Source organism: Cyprinus carpio, chromosome B3 (assembly GCF_018340385.1).
Source record: "Cyprinus carpio isolate SPL01 chromosome B3, ASM1834038v1, whole genome shotgun sequence".
Lineage (NCBI taxonomy): Eukaryota > Metazoa > Chordata > Actinopteri > Cypriniformes > Cyprinidae > Cyprinus > Cyprinus carpio.
In genome coordinates, this window is record NC_056599.1 from 10,416,193 (window position 1) to 10,429,851 (window position 13,659).

The window sequence follows — 13,659 nt, forward strand, 5'->3', positions numbered from 1 at the left end:
GCACTTATGCACCTTGTGTACTTAAGCAGAATCCTAAATGCATCATTAAATGCCACCTGAAACTTTTTCATTTTACTAACTACACCATGAATGTGATGTATAAAATGAAGTACAGTAAGCTCTAAAAAGTGCTATTTTGCATCAGCAGTGCACATGTAAAATTTTCGAGCCAACATATTTGCCTGTCCGTATAACTTCTAGCACTAGTGCTGCACATCATCATCATTAGTATCCTCTCTGATAATGTGACCCAGATATTTTATTTTATTTACCAAATTTAAATCTTGGTCACCTAAATAAAAAGAGGGATTTTTTTTGTTCACGATCCCCTGTAGTGTTACTTATCATAACCACACTCCTTTTAGTATTAAATATGCACCATAATTTGAGCATACACAAAGCAACTGTTGTCGCCCAGCACTACAAGGGGACAAAATACCCAAGATATCACCTTACATAAATGGTTAATAAGACTATCACCTGACCCATTACACATCTGGTTTTACATTCATTTAACTCAATTGAAAAAAATATCTACAGGTCCTTCTCAAAAAATTAGCATATTGTGAAAAAGTTCATTATTTTCCATAATGTAATGATAAAAATTCAACTTTCATATATTTTAGATTCATTGCACACCAACTGAAATATTTCAGGTCTTTTATTGTTGTTAATACTGATGATTTTGGCATACAGCTAATGAAAACACAAAATTCCTATCTCAAAAAAAATTAGCATATTTCATCCGACCAATAAAAGAAAAGTGTTTTTAATACAAAAAAAGTCAACCTTCAAAATAATTATGTTCAGTTATGCACTCAATACTTGGTCGGGAATCCTTTGCAGAAATGACTGCTTCAATGCGGCGTGGGCATGGAGGCAATCAGCCTGTGGCACTGCTGAGGTGTTATGGAGGCCCAGGATGCTTCGATAGCGGCCTTAAGCTCATTCCAGAGTGTTGGGTCTTGCGTCTCTCAACTTTATCTTCCACAAATCCTACAGATTCTCTATGGGGTTCAGGTCAGGAGAGTTGGCAGGCCAATTGAGCACAGTAATACCATGGTCAGTAAACCATTTACCAGTGGTTTGGCACTGTGAGCAGGTGCCAGGTCGTGCTGAAAAACAAAATCTTCATATCCATAAAGCTTTTCAGCAGATGGAAGCATGAAGTGCTCCAAAATCTCCTGATAGCTAGCTGCATTGACCCTGCCCTTGATAAAAACAGTGGACCAAAACACAGCAGCTGACATGGCACCCCAGACCATCACTGACTGTGGGTACTTAACACTGGACTTCAGGCATTTTGGCATTTGCCTTCTCCCCAGTCTTCCTCCAGACTTCCTCCAGATTTCCGAATGACATGCAAAATTTGCTTTCATCCGAAAAACAAAAGTACTTTGGACCACGAGCAACAGTCCAGTGCTGCTTCTCTGTAGCCCAGGTCAGGTGCTTCTGCCGCTGTTTCTGGTTCAAAAGCAACACGCCTGTGCACGGGTGGCTCTGGATGTTTCTACTCCAGACTCAGTCCAATGCTTCCGCAGGTCCCCCAAGGTCTGGAATCGGTCCTTTTCCACAATCTTCCTCAGGGTCCGGTCACCTCTTCATCGTTGTGCAGCGTTTTTTGCCACACTTTTTCCTTCCCACAGACTTCCCACTGAGGTGCCTTGATACAGCACTCTGGGAACAGCTATTCATTCAGAAAATTTCTTTATGTGTCTTACCCTCTCGCTTGAGGGTGTCAATGATGGCCTTCTGGACAGCAGTCAGGTCGGCAGTCTTACCCATGGTTGCGGTTTTGAGTAATGAAACCAGGCTGGGAGTTTTAAAAGCCTCAGGAATCTTTTGCAGGTGTTTAGAGTTAATTAGTTGATTCAGATGATTAGGTTAATAGCTCGTTTAGAGAACCTTTTCATGATATGCTAATTTTTTGAGATAGGAATTTTGGGTTTTCATGAGCTGTATGCCAAAATCATCAGTATTAAAAAACAATAAAAAGACCTGAAATATTTCAGTTGGTGTGCAATTAATCTAAAATATATGAAAATTTAATTTTTATCATTACATTATGGAAAATAATGAACTTTTTCATAATATGCTAATTTTTTGAGAAGGACCTGTATATACACACGCAGGGCCGCGGCGTTAACTGCAAATCAGTCGCGTGTTAAAATCATTCGCGAAACTACCGCCAGGTGTCGCAAAGGGACGGATTGCGAACTGAATGTAATGGTAAAATGAAAGGAAACCGTTAAACAACAATAACATTATAATATACATTATAACATCCTTAAAAAGCCATTAAAAAAATAGGATAGTCTTAGACTACAGTCTACTCATCAAAAATTTAAAGAAAGGCCTTTACACAAAGGCTCTTATGCATGCTATTGTTTTTAAACAGTCATTATATATATATATATATAATTTACATTTACATTATAACATTTAACATTAAATGTTATATAATTATAACATTTACAAATAATTCTTATTAACTCTGTTATAATTCTTGATTTTTCAAACTGCTAACACTTTGCATTTTTTGAATTATGCCTTTACTGTGTGACCAATAATTGTGAATTGTGACTTTGATCGCGCTGGTGCCTCACGCACATATTCATTGGAAACAGCAGTCGTTCACCGAGCCATGCGGCGCAAGCAGCGGGCCACTTTGGCATATTTTTGCCAATTATGATTTTTTTTCCATCACGATACTGAAACACGTGTGAAATCCAAAGCCTATTTTACCTAATAAATAAGAGTTTAGGTTCAAATGGGCAACATGTTTGGATTTGTCCCGAATGAGATGAGAGAGATAAGCCCAACCCTTACATTATGTATCGCTTTAAATTATTTTAATTATTATTTTTGTGTTGTTTATAAGGCCTATATGTATTATATGGCCTGGCTGCAATTATTATTATCCATTAGAATTATATATTTGTAATTTTTGTTCTGTTCTGATAAATTTTTTACATTTAAAAGGATTTGTTGTAAAGTGAAGGGAACTAAAAATGTCCTGTTGGTACATTAGCTGCAGGCCTGCCGTTATTATTTCTGAATGTAAAAAATGCAACTCTCACAAATGTAATTTATTTTTTAGCGTGTTTTGTGTATGTTTTTATCCAGCTTTCTTTGTCCATTGCATCTAAAAGACTTTGTGCATCACATTCACTTCGTGAAACAAAACAAATATAACTTCAGATCCGCCTCTCGCGTTGCTTAGCTGTGGACGATTTCAAAATGTTTGATATAAAGGTTGCTGTCACATTTTATACAGGAACTGTTCATTTAAAAAAAAAAAAAAAAAAAAAAAAAAAAAAAAAAATATATATATATATATTGTTAGTTTTATGGTAACATGTAATCAAATCTTCGGATATAAGATACAAGTTCATTTAGGCTATTAAACATGCACTGTGACATTTTACCGTTTCAACTTATAAACTCCTTGAGATTTTAAAGTCAGTTTAATAGTATTGAAATTCAAAAGTGAATCTAGTATAAAAAAGGTTTTAATTGCTTAAATTATTTTCTATGAATTAATAAGTTAGCATGACTTTTCAATCATAGCATTTTTTTACGAGGTGCATTCGTTTTCTGAAACCAAGCACCCCACTTTTTTCTTTTTTAAATCTATGAATCGCTCGCATATCTCCTACAACCTACAAATAAAGGGCTAATAGAGGTTCTTTCGGGAGGGGTGATATTTATAATGTTTATTCTTGAAGAAAATAAGTATTTATTTGTAGCAAGTTAAGCAGGAGAAGGGGAGGGGTGATTGGGGAGCCACTACCAATCCCATTGCAGATTGCTGATAGGGTGGCCAAATTTAAAGGACAGGCAATGTGGGAAGTCAGCTGGGGGTCCTTGTAGCACCAGTTAGCCGTTTGGCTAGTAGCCGTGTGGGGCTGGGTTGTCCTGTGGTGTAGCTCTTTCTTGCAATTGAAGAACTGTTTGCCGGATGGAATAAATTCAGGACCATCATGTATTTGTTTGGCTGTGCACCTTAAAGGGTGTTGGATGTTGATTGCTAGTCGCTGTTCTCGTATATTATTTTTTTTATGTTTGTTTGTTTGTTTGGTTTTATGTGATAGCTGTGAAAGTGACTGCTCCCTGACTTATTTGTGGTAATTAATTTCCTAGCCAGCTTTAGGTGTGGTTGTTTGTTTATGGTCTTTTTGTTTGATGTATTGGTGGCTGGCTAGAGGAAGTGTTGATGTATTTTTTATTTTTTTTTTGTATTTTTTTTCCCTTTATGTATTTAATTTAAGCTGTTCTTTACCCTGGATCAAGCAGCAGGGGGTATTTTCCCATCGTGATCGGTGGAGAACTAGGAGTACAATGTAACAGAGCCCTTATAGGTCTTGTGGGTTGATTTGGTGTTTACTAATTGTGAACGTGTATCACATACTCCAGTTTGTAGTGAAGGGCATATGGGGGTTGCTGTGGTTTTCCTAGAATGCAGTGAAATGTCTCCTGTATAGGGAGCTCAGGTTTCTTTGTATTCCTAGTTGGTCAATTTAAGAAATGTTCCCCCTGTTAGCTGACTCAGTTCATGTCCTGAATAATTTTATGGTATTGTTTAATAAAGAATTCGTTTTTTTTTCTATGACTTGTCTGTGATCTCTTTTTTTCTGTTTTATTTGGCCCTTGTGGGTGTTACATATTATTTAATAAAATAAGGGACGATCCAAATATTTGTAATGTACAATAATATAGGCCTATATCTGCCTGCAGTTAAAAAGTTATATTTGTTTTGATTCATCCATTTATGTAGGCTACAATTAGCCTATTCTAAAAATAAAAATAAATAATGTCATGAAAAATGCCATCGGGTCTGAATAAATTTTACCATTATAGAATTGGGGTAGTAATTTAGGAGGTGAAAATACAGTGAAATTACAATGGCATGGGATTTTGAAGCATGACAAACTGAAGGTCTAGAAAACATTTGATGCATTTTTTTTAAACAATGGCACTTAAAGTTTTCAACTGAAATATTACTAATTTCAAACCATATAGCCTGTGAATAAATATAAAAAATGCATAACTTTTCAGTGAAAGAAAACACTGAGAGTGTAGGTTGCTTCTGGTGTTTGGATTTGTACTTCAATATAATGAGCTCCAAGTTTAAGAATAGCCTACACTAGTTTTTTTTTTCTTTTTTCTCTATTTAACAGCATTAACTTACAATGAAATACGTCTTCCTTCAGGCAGACTGAATGTTTTCCTGTCTTATGTTGGGTCAGTTTGCGCGAGTCCCGCGCTGTGAAGCGGGAGCAGCTGATGGAGGATTCCGCTTGGTCTTAAAGCCTTCTGCAAACGCCTACGTTCACAAATAACAATGATTTTGGCAAAAATAATGATTAATTATCAATTGATAATTTGTTATTATTTTTGTCTAGTGAAAATAATAATATGGGCTGCGGGAAAATAATGAATAAAAAGAGTAAGGCTGCTGTGAGTACAGGCATTGTCAACCCAGTAACATGACAACACAGCGTTCCTCACAGCCAACAAACAGACCGAATTCAGTTCAGCTGGAGGGGGCTGGGGGGTAGTTCTGTATAGCTTGTGGGGGTCGAGATAAAGGTGTGAATCTCTTGCTCTTTCCATATGGACAGTCTTATGAGGGTTTCAAATTTGCAGAACAGGTTTTAGGACCACTTTAAAGAAAGGTTTGATCCACTTCAAATGTTGACTACTGTATAGCGCAATAAAGTTTATTAGTTATTATAACTTATTTTCAGAGGAAGTTGCCTTAACTTAAAAAAAAAAAAAAAAAAAAAAAACTGTTGCATTAGGGCTGGGCGATAGGCCTATGGCCTAAAAAAAATCCCCGATTTTTTTCACACAAAAAAATCCGATTTACAATTTAAATCAATTTTTTTTTTGCCTCCCTACTTAAAATCAATATTATTTTTTAATACTAGCCCATCATGCATCTAACCATCCACTCGGCGTTAAGAGCTGTTCAGATTAAAACTGGCAGCTCCGCAGTGATTCAGTGTCATGGACGGAGGACAGACCAAGTGTAGGCCTAAATCAGTTTTCTAGTCTATATTTTCATCTAGTTATGCCGCTGGTTTAGGTTATGTATTCATTTTTATTTCTTATATCAATTATTTGTAAATATAGCAGGACACTGTCTAACGTGTCTCTACACTGGACGGCCTTGTTCATATAGGGCGAAACATCTCTCTCACTCGGCAGTACAGTAGGCCTATGTGAGCGAAGTGGAGCAGCAACACATTTCCCTCCGCGCTCCGAGCATTTAATAATCACTAAGCTCCGCGTTCATTGATACCAGAAAACACTGCTCCGCCTTCACTCCATGGCTAAAGTTGAAATGTTATGTTCATAATAGCTTATAAAAATAAAATAAAAATAAATAAATAAATAAATAAATAAAATTACAGGAGAGTTTCAAAGGGGATTAGGCTATTGTGTGCAAACTTTTTGTCCTACCAAACGCCAAACTAATAAAATTGACAGCATTAAAAGGTATAATTGCTGCTTTCTGCTGCGCAAATTTTGTTTGTAAATGAAAAAAAATAACGATTTTTTAACATTTCGTCGGTTTATTTATCTACAGATCGATGCATTTGTTACAGATTTCTGCTCATTCAAAATCAGATACAGATGTACATACTGTACATACTGCAGAATTGTGTCTGTTATACTAGCTGGCAGCAGTACTTTAATAACCTTAACTTCTCTCCAAAAATCATAAACATAATTTTGCTGAAATTTCTTGGCCATTGACTTTGACCTCGTGGTTGTAGTGTTTCTTGATCCAATTAAGAAACAGTTTTGTAACAACAACAACAACAACAACAACAACAAAAAAAAAACATGGGAGAAACCAGGCTTTAATAATCAAGCCTAATGGTGTATTCATCTTCATTTTGACAACATTCAAGGAGTATACAGATTCAAAGTTACAAATGCATTCTTATTATGTTCCACTCTAATTGCTATAGTCCACCCCTAATCTAATCACACTTATCAGTGGATCATACTCCTAATTCTATAAAATGGTCACACCCCCTGGTTTCTGCCATGCACTGTTCCTATACTTAAATCTGTTGTAGATTCTCCCACACCATAAAAAAATTAACAGAATTGAGTTTGTCTAAATCTTGTTTTGATAAAAAAAATCTCTTGTACACATATAATATCTTCATTCTCCAGAAACTTATCAATAACAATGCATTGCGCTTTATCACCAACACTACGTCCCAAACACACGAGTTATATGATACTACTCTTAGATTTATTAATCATATTCACATATTCATTTCAGCAGACACATGCACACACCTCTTGTTTAATTAGGTATTTCTACATTCTACACATTTTTGTGTCATTATCACAAAAATATCTGTGACATTATCAAGACGTTGATTTCAGGCAGCAGAGAAGACCTCAAGGTCCTACAGAAAAAAGTTACTCCTCCCTGCTCCTAGACAGTGAGGGAGGATATAACACTACTGTGATTGGAGGAACTGTGTAATCACTTCAGACGGTCTGTGAAATGAGAAAGTAAAACTAAACCAGGAATGATCTCTGTATGATCTTGCATTTTTTCACACTCTTGAGAGTTTTGAGTTTAAGGTAAGTCATGGAAAAATTGAGAAACACACAGGAACAAGTAAGTCTTCATTGAATTTCTGAATTGAGATTTTCTGGTTATGTGTAACAAAGAAAACACATGCATGTTAATTCACCATTCTGTAAGTTTTTTGGTTATAATGCATGTCTCTGTTTTCATATTTTCCTTTTCAGCATCCATATCCTTCAAAGATGAAGTTCATTTTTTTGACCCTCCTGATTATTAGTGGAATTACTTACTCAAGATCAGGTAAGTATTTGTATTTAAGTTTGTGTTCATGTGTAAAACAAAAAGTAAGAGAGAGGTAATAAGTAACTTGTATAAGGGCCAACGTACAATCAGCCGGTCATAGTCCAACTGAAGATTCATTATTTGACCACTGAATGACAAGATTGACCAATCAGAAGCAAATATTCCAAAGAGCCATGTAATAAGTAACAAAACCATAAAAGTGTGAACAGGCAGTGTTTTATAGTTTAATGTAGTGAATGAATTTCCACAAAAGGAAATGTTAGAAAGAATGTTTACTCTATTTTGCTATTTTGCATAAAGTGAAGGCATAAATATCCCTATATATCTACATTTTGTAGAAAGACGGTCATATATATGCCTTCACCGAACGAAGGTTTTGTTGTGCCCACAGGAGGAGACTCCTCACCAACTTGTACAGAGGGTGCGACCTGAGCCCCCCTGGGTGGTTTATGTTAGCCACCAAGGTCATGTTGTCTGAATGGATCAAGACATGGTGCATTCTCAGATTTGACAGGAAGGCCTTGAGTGACAGAATAACTGCCATCATTTCTAGGCAGTTGATATGCCAGTGCTGCTGCAGGAGCCGACCAGGGGCAGAATGCTGGTCTGCAGTCGCACAGGGCATTCCAACCCAAGTTGGAAGCATCTGTCATGACAATTTTCCTTCTGGAGACCAGCCCCAGATCAATCTCCAACTGGTTTAGATGGGGAGCTCTCCTAGGGGCCAGGGCCTTGCCGCAGCCGTGGGTCACCCTGAGTCCCAGATGCCAAGTATGGGGCAGGACCCATGCTTTCAGACAATATTGAAGGGGCCACATATGCAGCAGGCCCAGTGGTACTAGTGAAGAGGCAGCTGCCATTAGGCCTAGTAGCCTCTGAAATGTCTTGAGGGGAAGTAAGTTCCAGACCTTGAACAATGGAGCAAGCTGCTGATTATTCAGAGTGTTACGGTGAAAGCTAGGCCCACATTTGGGCTGAATCAAGAACTGCAGCCAGGAAGGATATTCATTGGCTGGGAGATTTGATTTATGCATGTTGTTTCTGAGTCCCAGGCATTCCAAATGGCTGAGTAACAGGGACCTTTGTGCACATAGCTCATGCTCTGGCTGGGCTAGAACAACCCAGTCATCGATATAATTTACCACTCTCAACGACTTCTTGATTTTTAAAAAATAAATATCATTTTACCACTCTCTTGGTAAAGTTGCATGGTGCCAGAGATAGTCAGGACAGAAAGTGTGCTGGTAAGCCATCCCTTTGAACGTGAATCTCAAAAACGGTCTGTGATGGGGGGCTATCTGGATATGAAAGTATGCATGTTTCAGATCCACCATCTTTCTTTGAAGTAACGGCTGTAAAACCCTGACTCGTTACGGCACTCTTCGCTTGTAAACTTTCTACTTTGGACCGAAAGTAGAAATGGGGAGGTCTGCAACCAAAAAGCCTCATTTGATTGTTTCCAAGATCTATTTTGACACACCCAGAATGGCTCCCCAAGCCTGGATTCAGGTGGTGAGGGGCTGGAGTGCTTCAAGAGGTAGGTTGCTGCAGTGGGGTGAGGAACTGATTATGTTCATGCTGCTGTGAAGAGGAGAAGTGCTCTTCTCGTGAAGGTGATTGATTTTTATGACAACACAACCCCATGACACCTAGAACTGAATAAGGGGTTGGAAGGCAAACACGAGACTGATAAGGATTAGGCGGCTAGCCACAGGGGAGAAGTGCCGTTCTCAACAGAGACAGCTGCATAATACATCGCTGAAGCTCTTCCAGGGCGAGCTGGAAGGCTCTTTCTTCTTTTGAGTCAGTGAGGAGACGATCTTCGTGCTGAAGGAGAAAGATTCTGATCAAATGGCATTTAGCACCAACTAATATAGGCAGATGGCCCCATTTGTTTGGGCGTCCTGAAAAGGCATTTGTCTGTGCAAGTGCACAGATGTGATCCAATGCAGGCAGGCATTTCGGAGTAAAGGAGTTTCCATAAAGCATCAGCAACTGATGCAATGCCATTGAACCCGATCAAAAGAGAACCTTATTAACACAATTTTTACACCTGCTTTCTTTCTCTTGTAACAGACCGGTATGAAGTAGTGGGTCCTGCAGATAAAGTATTTGCTGTAGCTGGTGAAGATGTGATTCTGCCCTGTTCAGTCAAACCCAACATCAGTGTTGTGGACATGAAAGTGAGGTGGTCTAGACTTGATCTGAAAGACTTTCTAGTGCATCTCTATGAGGATCATGATGACAGAAACACAGAACAGATTCAGTCCTACAGAGGGAGAACAAAACTGAATCATCAAGAACTACAGAGAGGAGATGCATCACTCGAACTCTCATCAGTCCAAGTCTCTGATGAAGGACGTTATAAGTGTTTTATTCAGTCCAAATCCTGGACTGATGACGCTACTGTTGATGTCAGTGTTGAAGGTGAGTAAACCAATGAAAACAAACATTTAATGATTTTAGACATGAAGCTTTGGTGTAGGGAAGACGGGTTTGTGTAACATGGGGTCAGTTGTAATGGGTTCTATAAGCAATGTTCCCTCTAATTGTTTCTTTTGCTGGATATAAAACTGTTCTCTATTGGGCGGACATTTCGGGCACCTGAGCAAAAACATTCTTTATATCAGACCTGTTCAGTGCGTACACAAAAAAGTGTGTAACTTTTAACTTTAATGTGCTATTTATATTTGATTTGACCCTTGATGTAACTAAATGATGTAGGTTACCTGAGAATATTTTTTACAGTATAATACACTGCTGTCCAAAAGTTTGGGATCAGTACATTTTTTAAAGAAGTTTCTTAGGCTTATCAAGGCTGTATCTATTTGATAAAAAAATACTGAATATTATTTCACAAAATAATGTTGTGAAATATTATTGCAATTTAAAATAAAACTTTTCTACTTTATTTAAATTGTAATTTATTCCTGTAAAGCAAAGCTGGATTTTCAGTGTCACTTGATCCTTAAGAAATCATTCTAATATGCTAATTTATAATCAGTGTTGTGGTACTTAATATTTTTTGGGACCTGTGATATTTTTCAGGATTCTTTGATAAATAAAAAGTTAAAAAGAACAGTGTTTATTAAAAAATAGAAATGTTGTGTTACAATATACATTATACTATTCAAAAGTTTGAGGTCAATTATTGTTTTCTTTTTTATCTTTTTTCATTTAATACGTTTATTCGGCAAGTATATGTTAAATGGATAAAAAGTGATAGTAAAGACTTATATTGTTAGAAAATATTTATATTTTCAATAAATGTTGTTCTTTTTAACTTTTTATTAGCCTAATCAAAAAATCAAAGCAGCACAATAAAAAAAAATATTAAGCAGCACAACAGTTTCAACACTGATAATAAATCAGCATATTAGAATGATTTCTGAAGAATCAAGGTCAATTATTTATAAGGTTTATAATATAGGCATAACATAATATCAAAACTGAAGCATTTAAACTAATAGAAGAGAATAGAAAACAAGCTGAAGCATGAGATCTGCAAGTTAAATATTTTCAAAGAAAAAAAAACCTTGACCATGAATCTAAACATCGCTATGAAGTACAGTTTGCACAATGCACCCTTGTATAACTGTAAATGTATGAGTTTTGTTACCGTTCTGTGCCCATCATCCGCTATTTCCAGCACTTAATCAAGTCACTCTTCGTAAATGTATGAGTTTTGTTACCGTTCTGTGCCCATCATCCGCTATTTCCAGCACTTAATCAAGTCACTCTTCTTTAAAAGATGAGGAGGTTTTATTTCACGTCATTGCGTTTGCGTTGGCTCTCCATTTGAGCTATTTCGTCTGCAACCATTGAAGTATTCGGTTAGCGACTCGTTTGGCGCACATCATTGTATTTTTATGAAACCTGTAAACCGCATTCACCGGTTCTAACTCTGTAGCGATATCAACTTCAGAGCGGTTTACCCGATCATTGCAATTCTTTCGTTTTACTAGAATTTTTGCGTGTGCGCGGCCGCGGCGTAAGAAGTGCAGCTTAGAGGGAACATTGTCTATAAGGACATTGAAATATCATGTTTAGCAGATGGGAAAGATTGTCACACAACTTTCATACTGAACCCACAAAGATTGAACACAATGAAATGAGATGGTGTATAAGCCCACATTTGACAGAACGAGAAAGTGACTAACAAGCACACACTGGGTCTCATTTACTAAATAATTGCATGGATTAATCACAGGAGAACTTCTCACAAAACGTTAGCACCTAATTCACAACATGTGCGTACACACGTGAATTTGTTCCCGACCTCATTCTAATGCTGAATTTTAGGTTTTATAAATGAGTGTGACTGTGTGCCCAAGTTTAGTCATTTGCGTCAAACACTCAGTGAATGTTCTCCATCTTGGTCTCTGTAGCTGTTGGACGTCCTCCAGTGATCACTGTAGATGGATTTGATCATTCAGAAAGGCTTCATCTACAGTGTGAATCTGAAGGTTGGAACCCTGAACCTGATCTTGAGTGGCTGGACAGTGAAGGAGTCCGTTTGAGTTCAGAAACAGCAGAGATGCAAAGAAACACAGACGGGTTCAGTGTGAAACACACCATCACTGTACAACACAGAGACGACAAGATTCACTGCAGAGTCAAACTGAGACATCACATGCTGGAGACACTGATTATCACCTCAAGTAAGTACTGACACATTTTTGTTGTCCAATTTTTATGATATTTTTATGGTTATTTGATGCGGTAGAGTAGATCTAATAAAGTGTAACTTAGCAGATTTCGAACTCATTTTGTATTGTTAGAATGTGTAAATTAACAAGGTTTAATTGTTTTTCTATTTATGTGTCCTGAGAGGTTTATTTTTTAGCAAAACTCCGCCGGATGATATAAAACTCTGCATTTAGATGATACAAAAAGTGTCATCCATCTGAGTTTTACTGACAAATAAACAGGGGTATCTAGGTACACATAACTTGGAGAAAAATTAAATATTGTTTATTTACATAGAATACTTACATTCTAATGATACAAGTGGGTAGAAAATCAGCAAAGTTACACTTTAAATCTGAATGTAGTGCATTACATTAGGGTATATAAATCAAAAAGCATCAGCAGCGTTAGGTTTAATTGCACTTTTTTTTTTTTTTACTCTGTATGTATACAAATGTATCTTGCTTGCATTATTCATTATTTTTTATCAAATAGTAACAAATATTTGACTGGACACAATGTGCTCAATGTCGCTGTGTTGTTTTGCAGGTAAGAGTTTTAATCCTTGGAGGACATCAATCATCTTGTCTTCAGTTGCTGTTGTGCTCATTGTGATTGCTGGAATACTGTTAGCTGCGTTTGTTCGTAAAACCAGAGGTAAAATTCTTGTTTGTTTGTTTGTTTGTTTATTATATTTGATTTAAATAAATAAGGGATCCTAGGGCTAGTTGTCACATGTTTATTATTCCTCAGTCCACTAATGGTGTCCAAAGTGGACATACATGCAGGACTGGAGAAATCTGTCCTTTTTTTCTGAAAGTCATTTAGTTATTATTTCACTATTCATTTAAAGTCTTATTTACTTTGGAATTACTTTTGCGTCTTATTTATTTAATCAAACATACTGTGCTTGAGAGCAAAATATATTGTAATTAAAAATTAAAAGACTGCAAATAAAAATTATTGCTAAGAATTGTTTTATTTACAACAATAAAATAATTGATAACAAAATATTTGTATTGCAAATTATATTCTATGCCGTTCCTACACTTTTCATTATGTACCCATATATTTTGCTTATTGTTCTGTTTCTGGTCCCATTC

At 36.7% G+C, this 13,659-nt stretch overlaps 1 protein-coding gene across 1 annotated transcript in view; it reads left to right on the plus strand.

Annotated features, from left to right (window-relative positions):
- Nucleotides 1–7,508: 7,508 nt before the first annotated feature.
- LOC109057376 (butyrophilin-like protein 3) overlaps nucleotides 7,509–13,659 on the plus strand; it is a 36,110-nt gene continuing 29,959 nt past the window's right edge. The window contains exons 1-5 of the mRNA XM_042721362.1: nucleotides 7,509–7,654; nucleotides 7,789–7,864; nucleotides 9,944–10,294; nucleotides 12,256–12,528; nucleotides 13,106–13,213. Coding sequence (XP_042577296.1) covers nucleotides 7,625–7,654; nucleotides 7,789–7,864; nucleotides 9,944–10,294; nucleotides 12,256–12,528; nucleotides 13,106–13,213 — 838 coding nt within the window. The 5' untranslated portion in view covers nucleotides 7,509–7,624. The remainder of the gene's footprint in view (nucleotides 7,655–7,788; nucleotides 7,865–9,943; nucleotides 10,295–12,255; nucleotides 12,529–13,105; nucleotides 13,214–13,659) is intronic.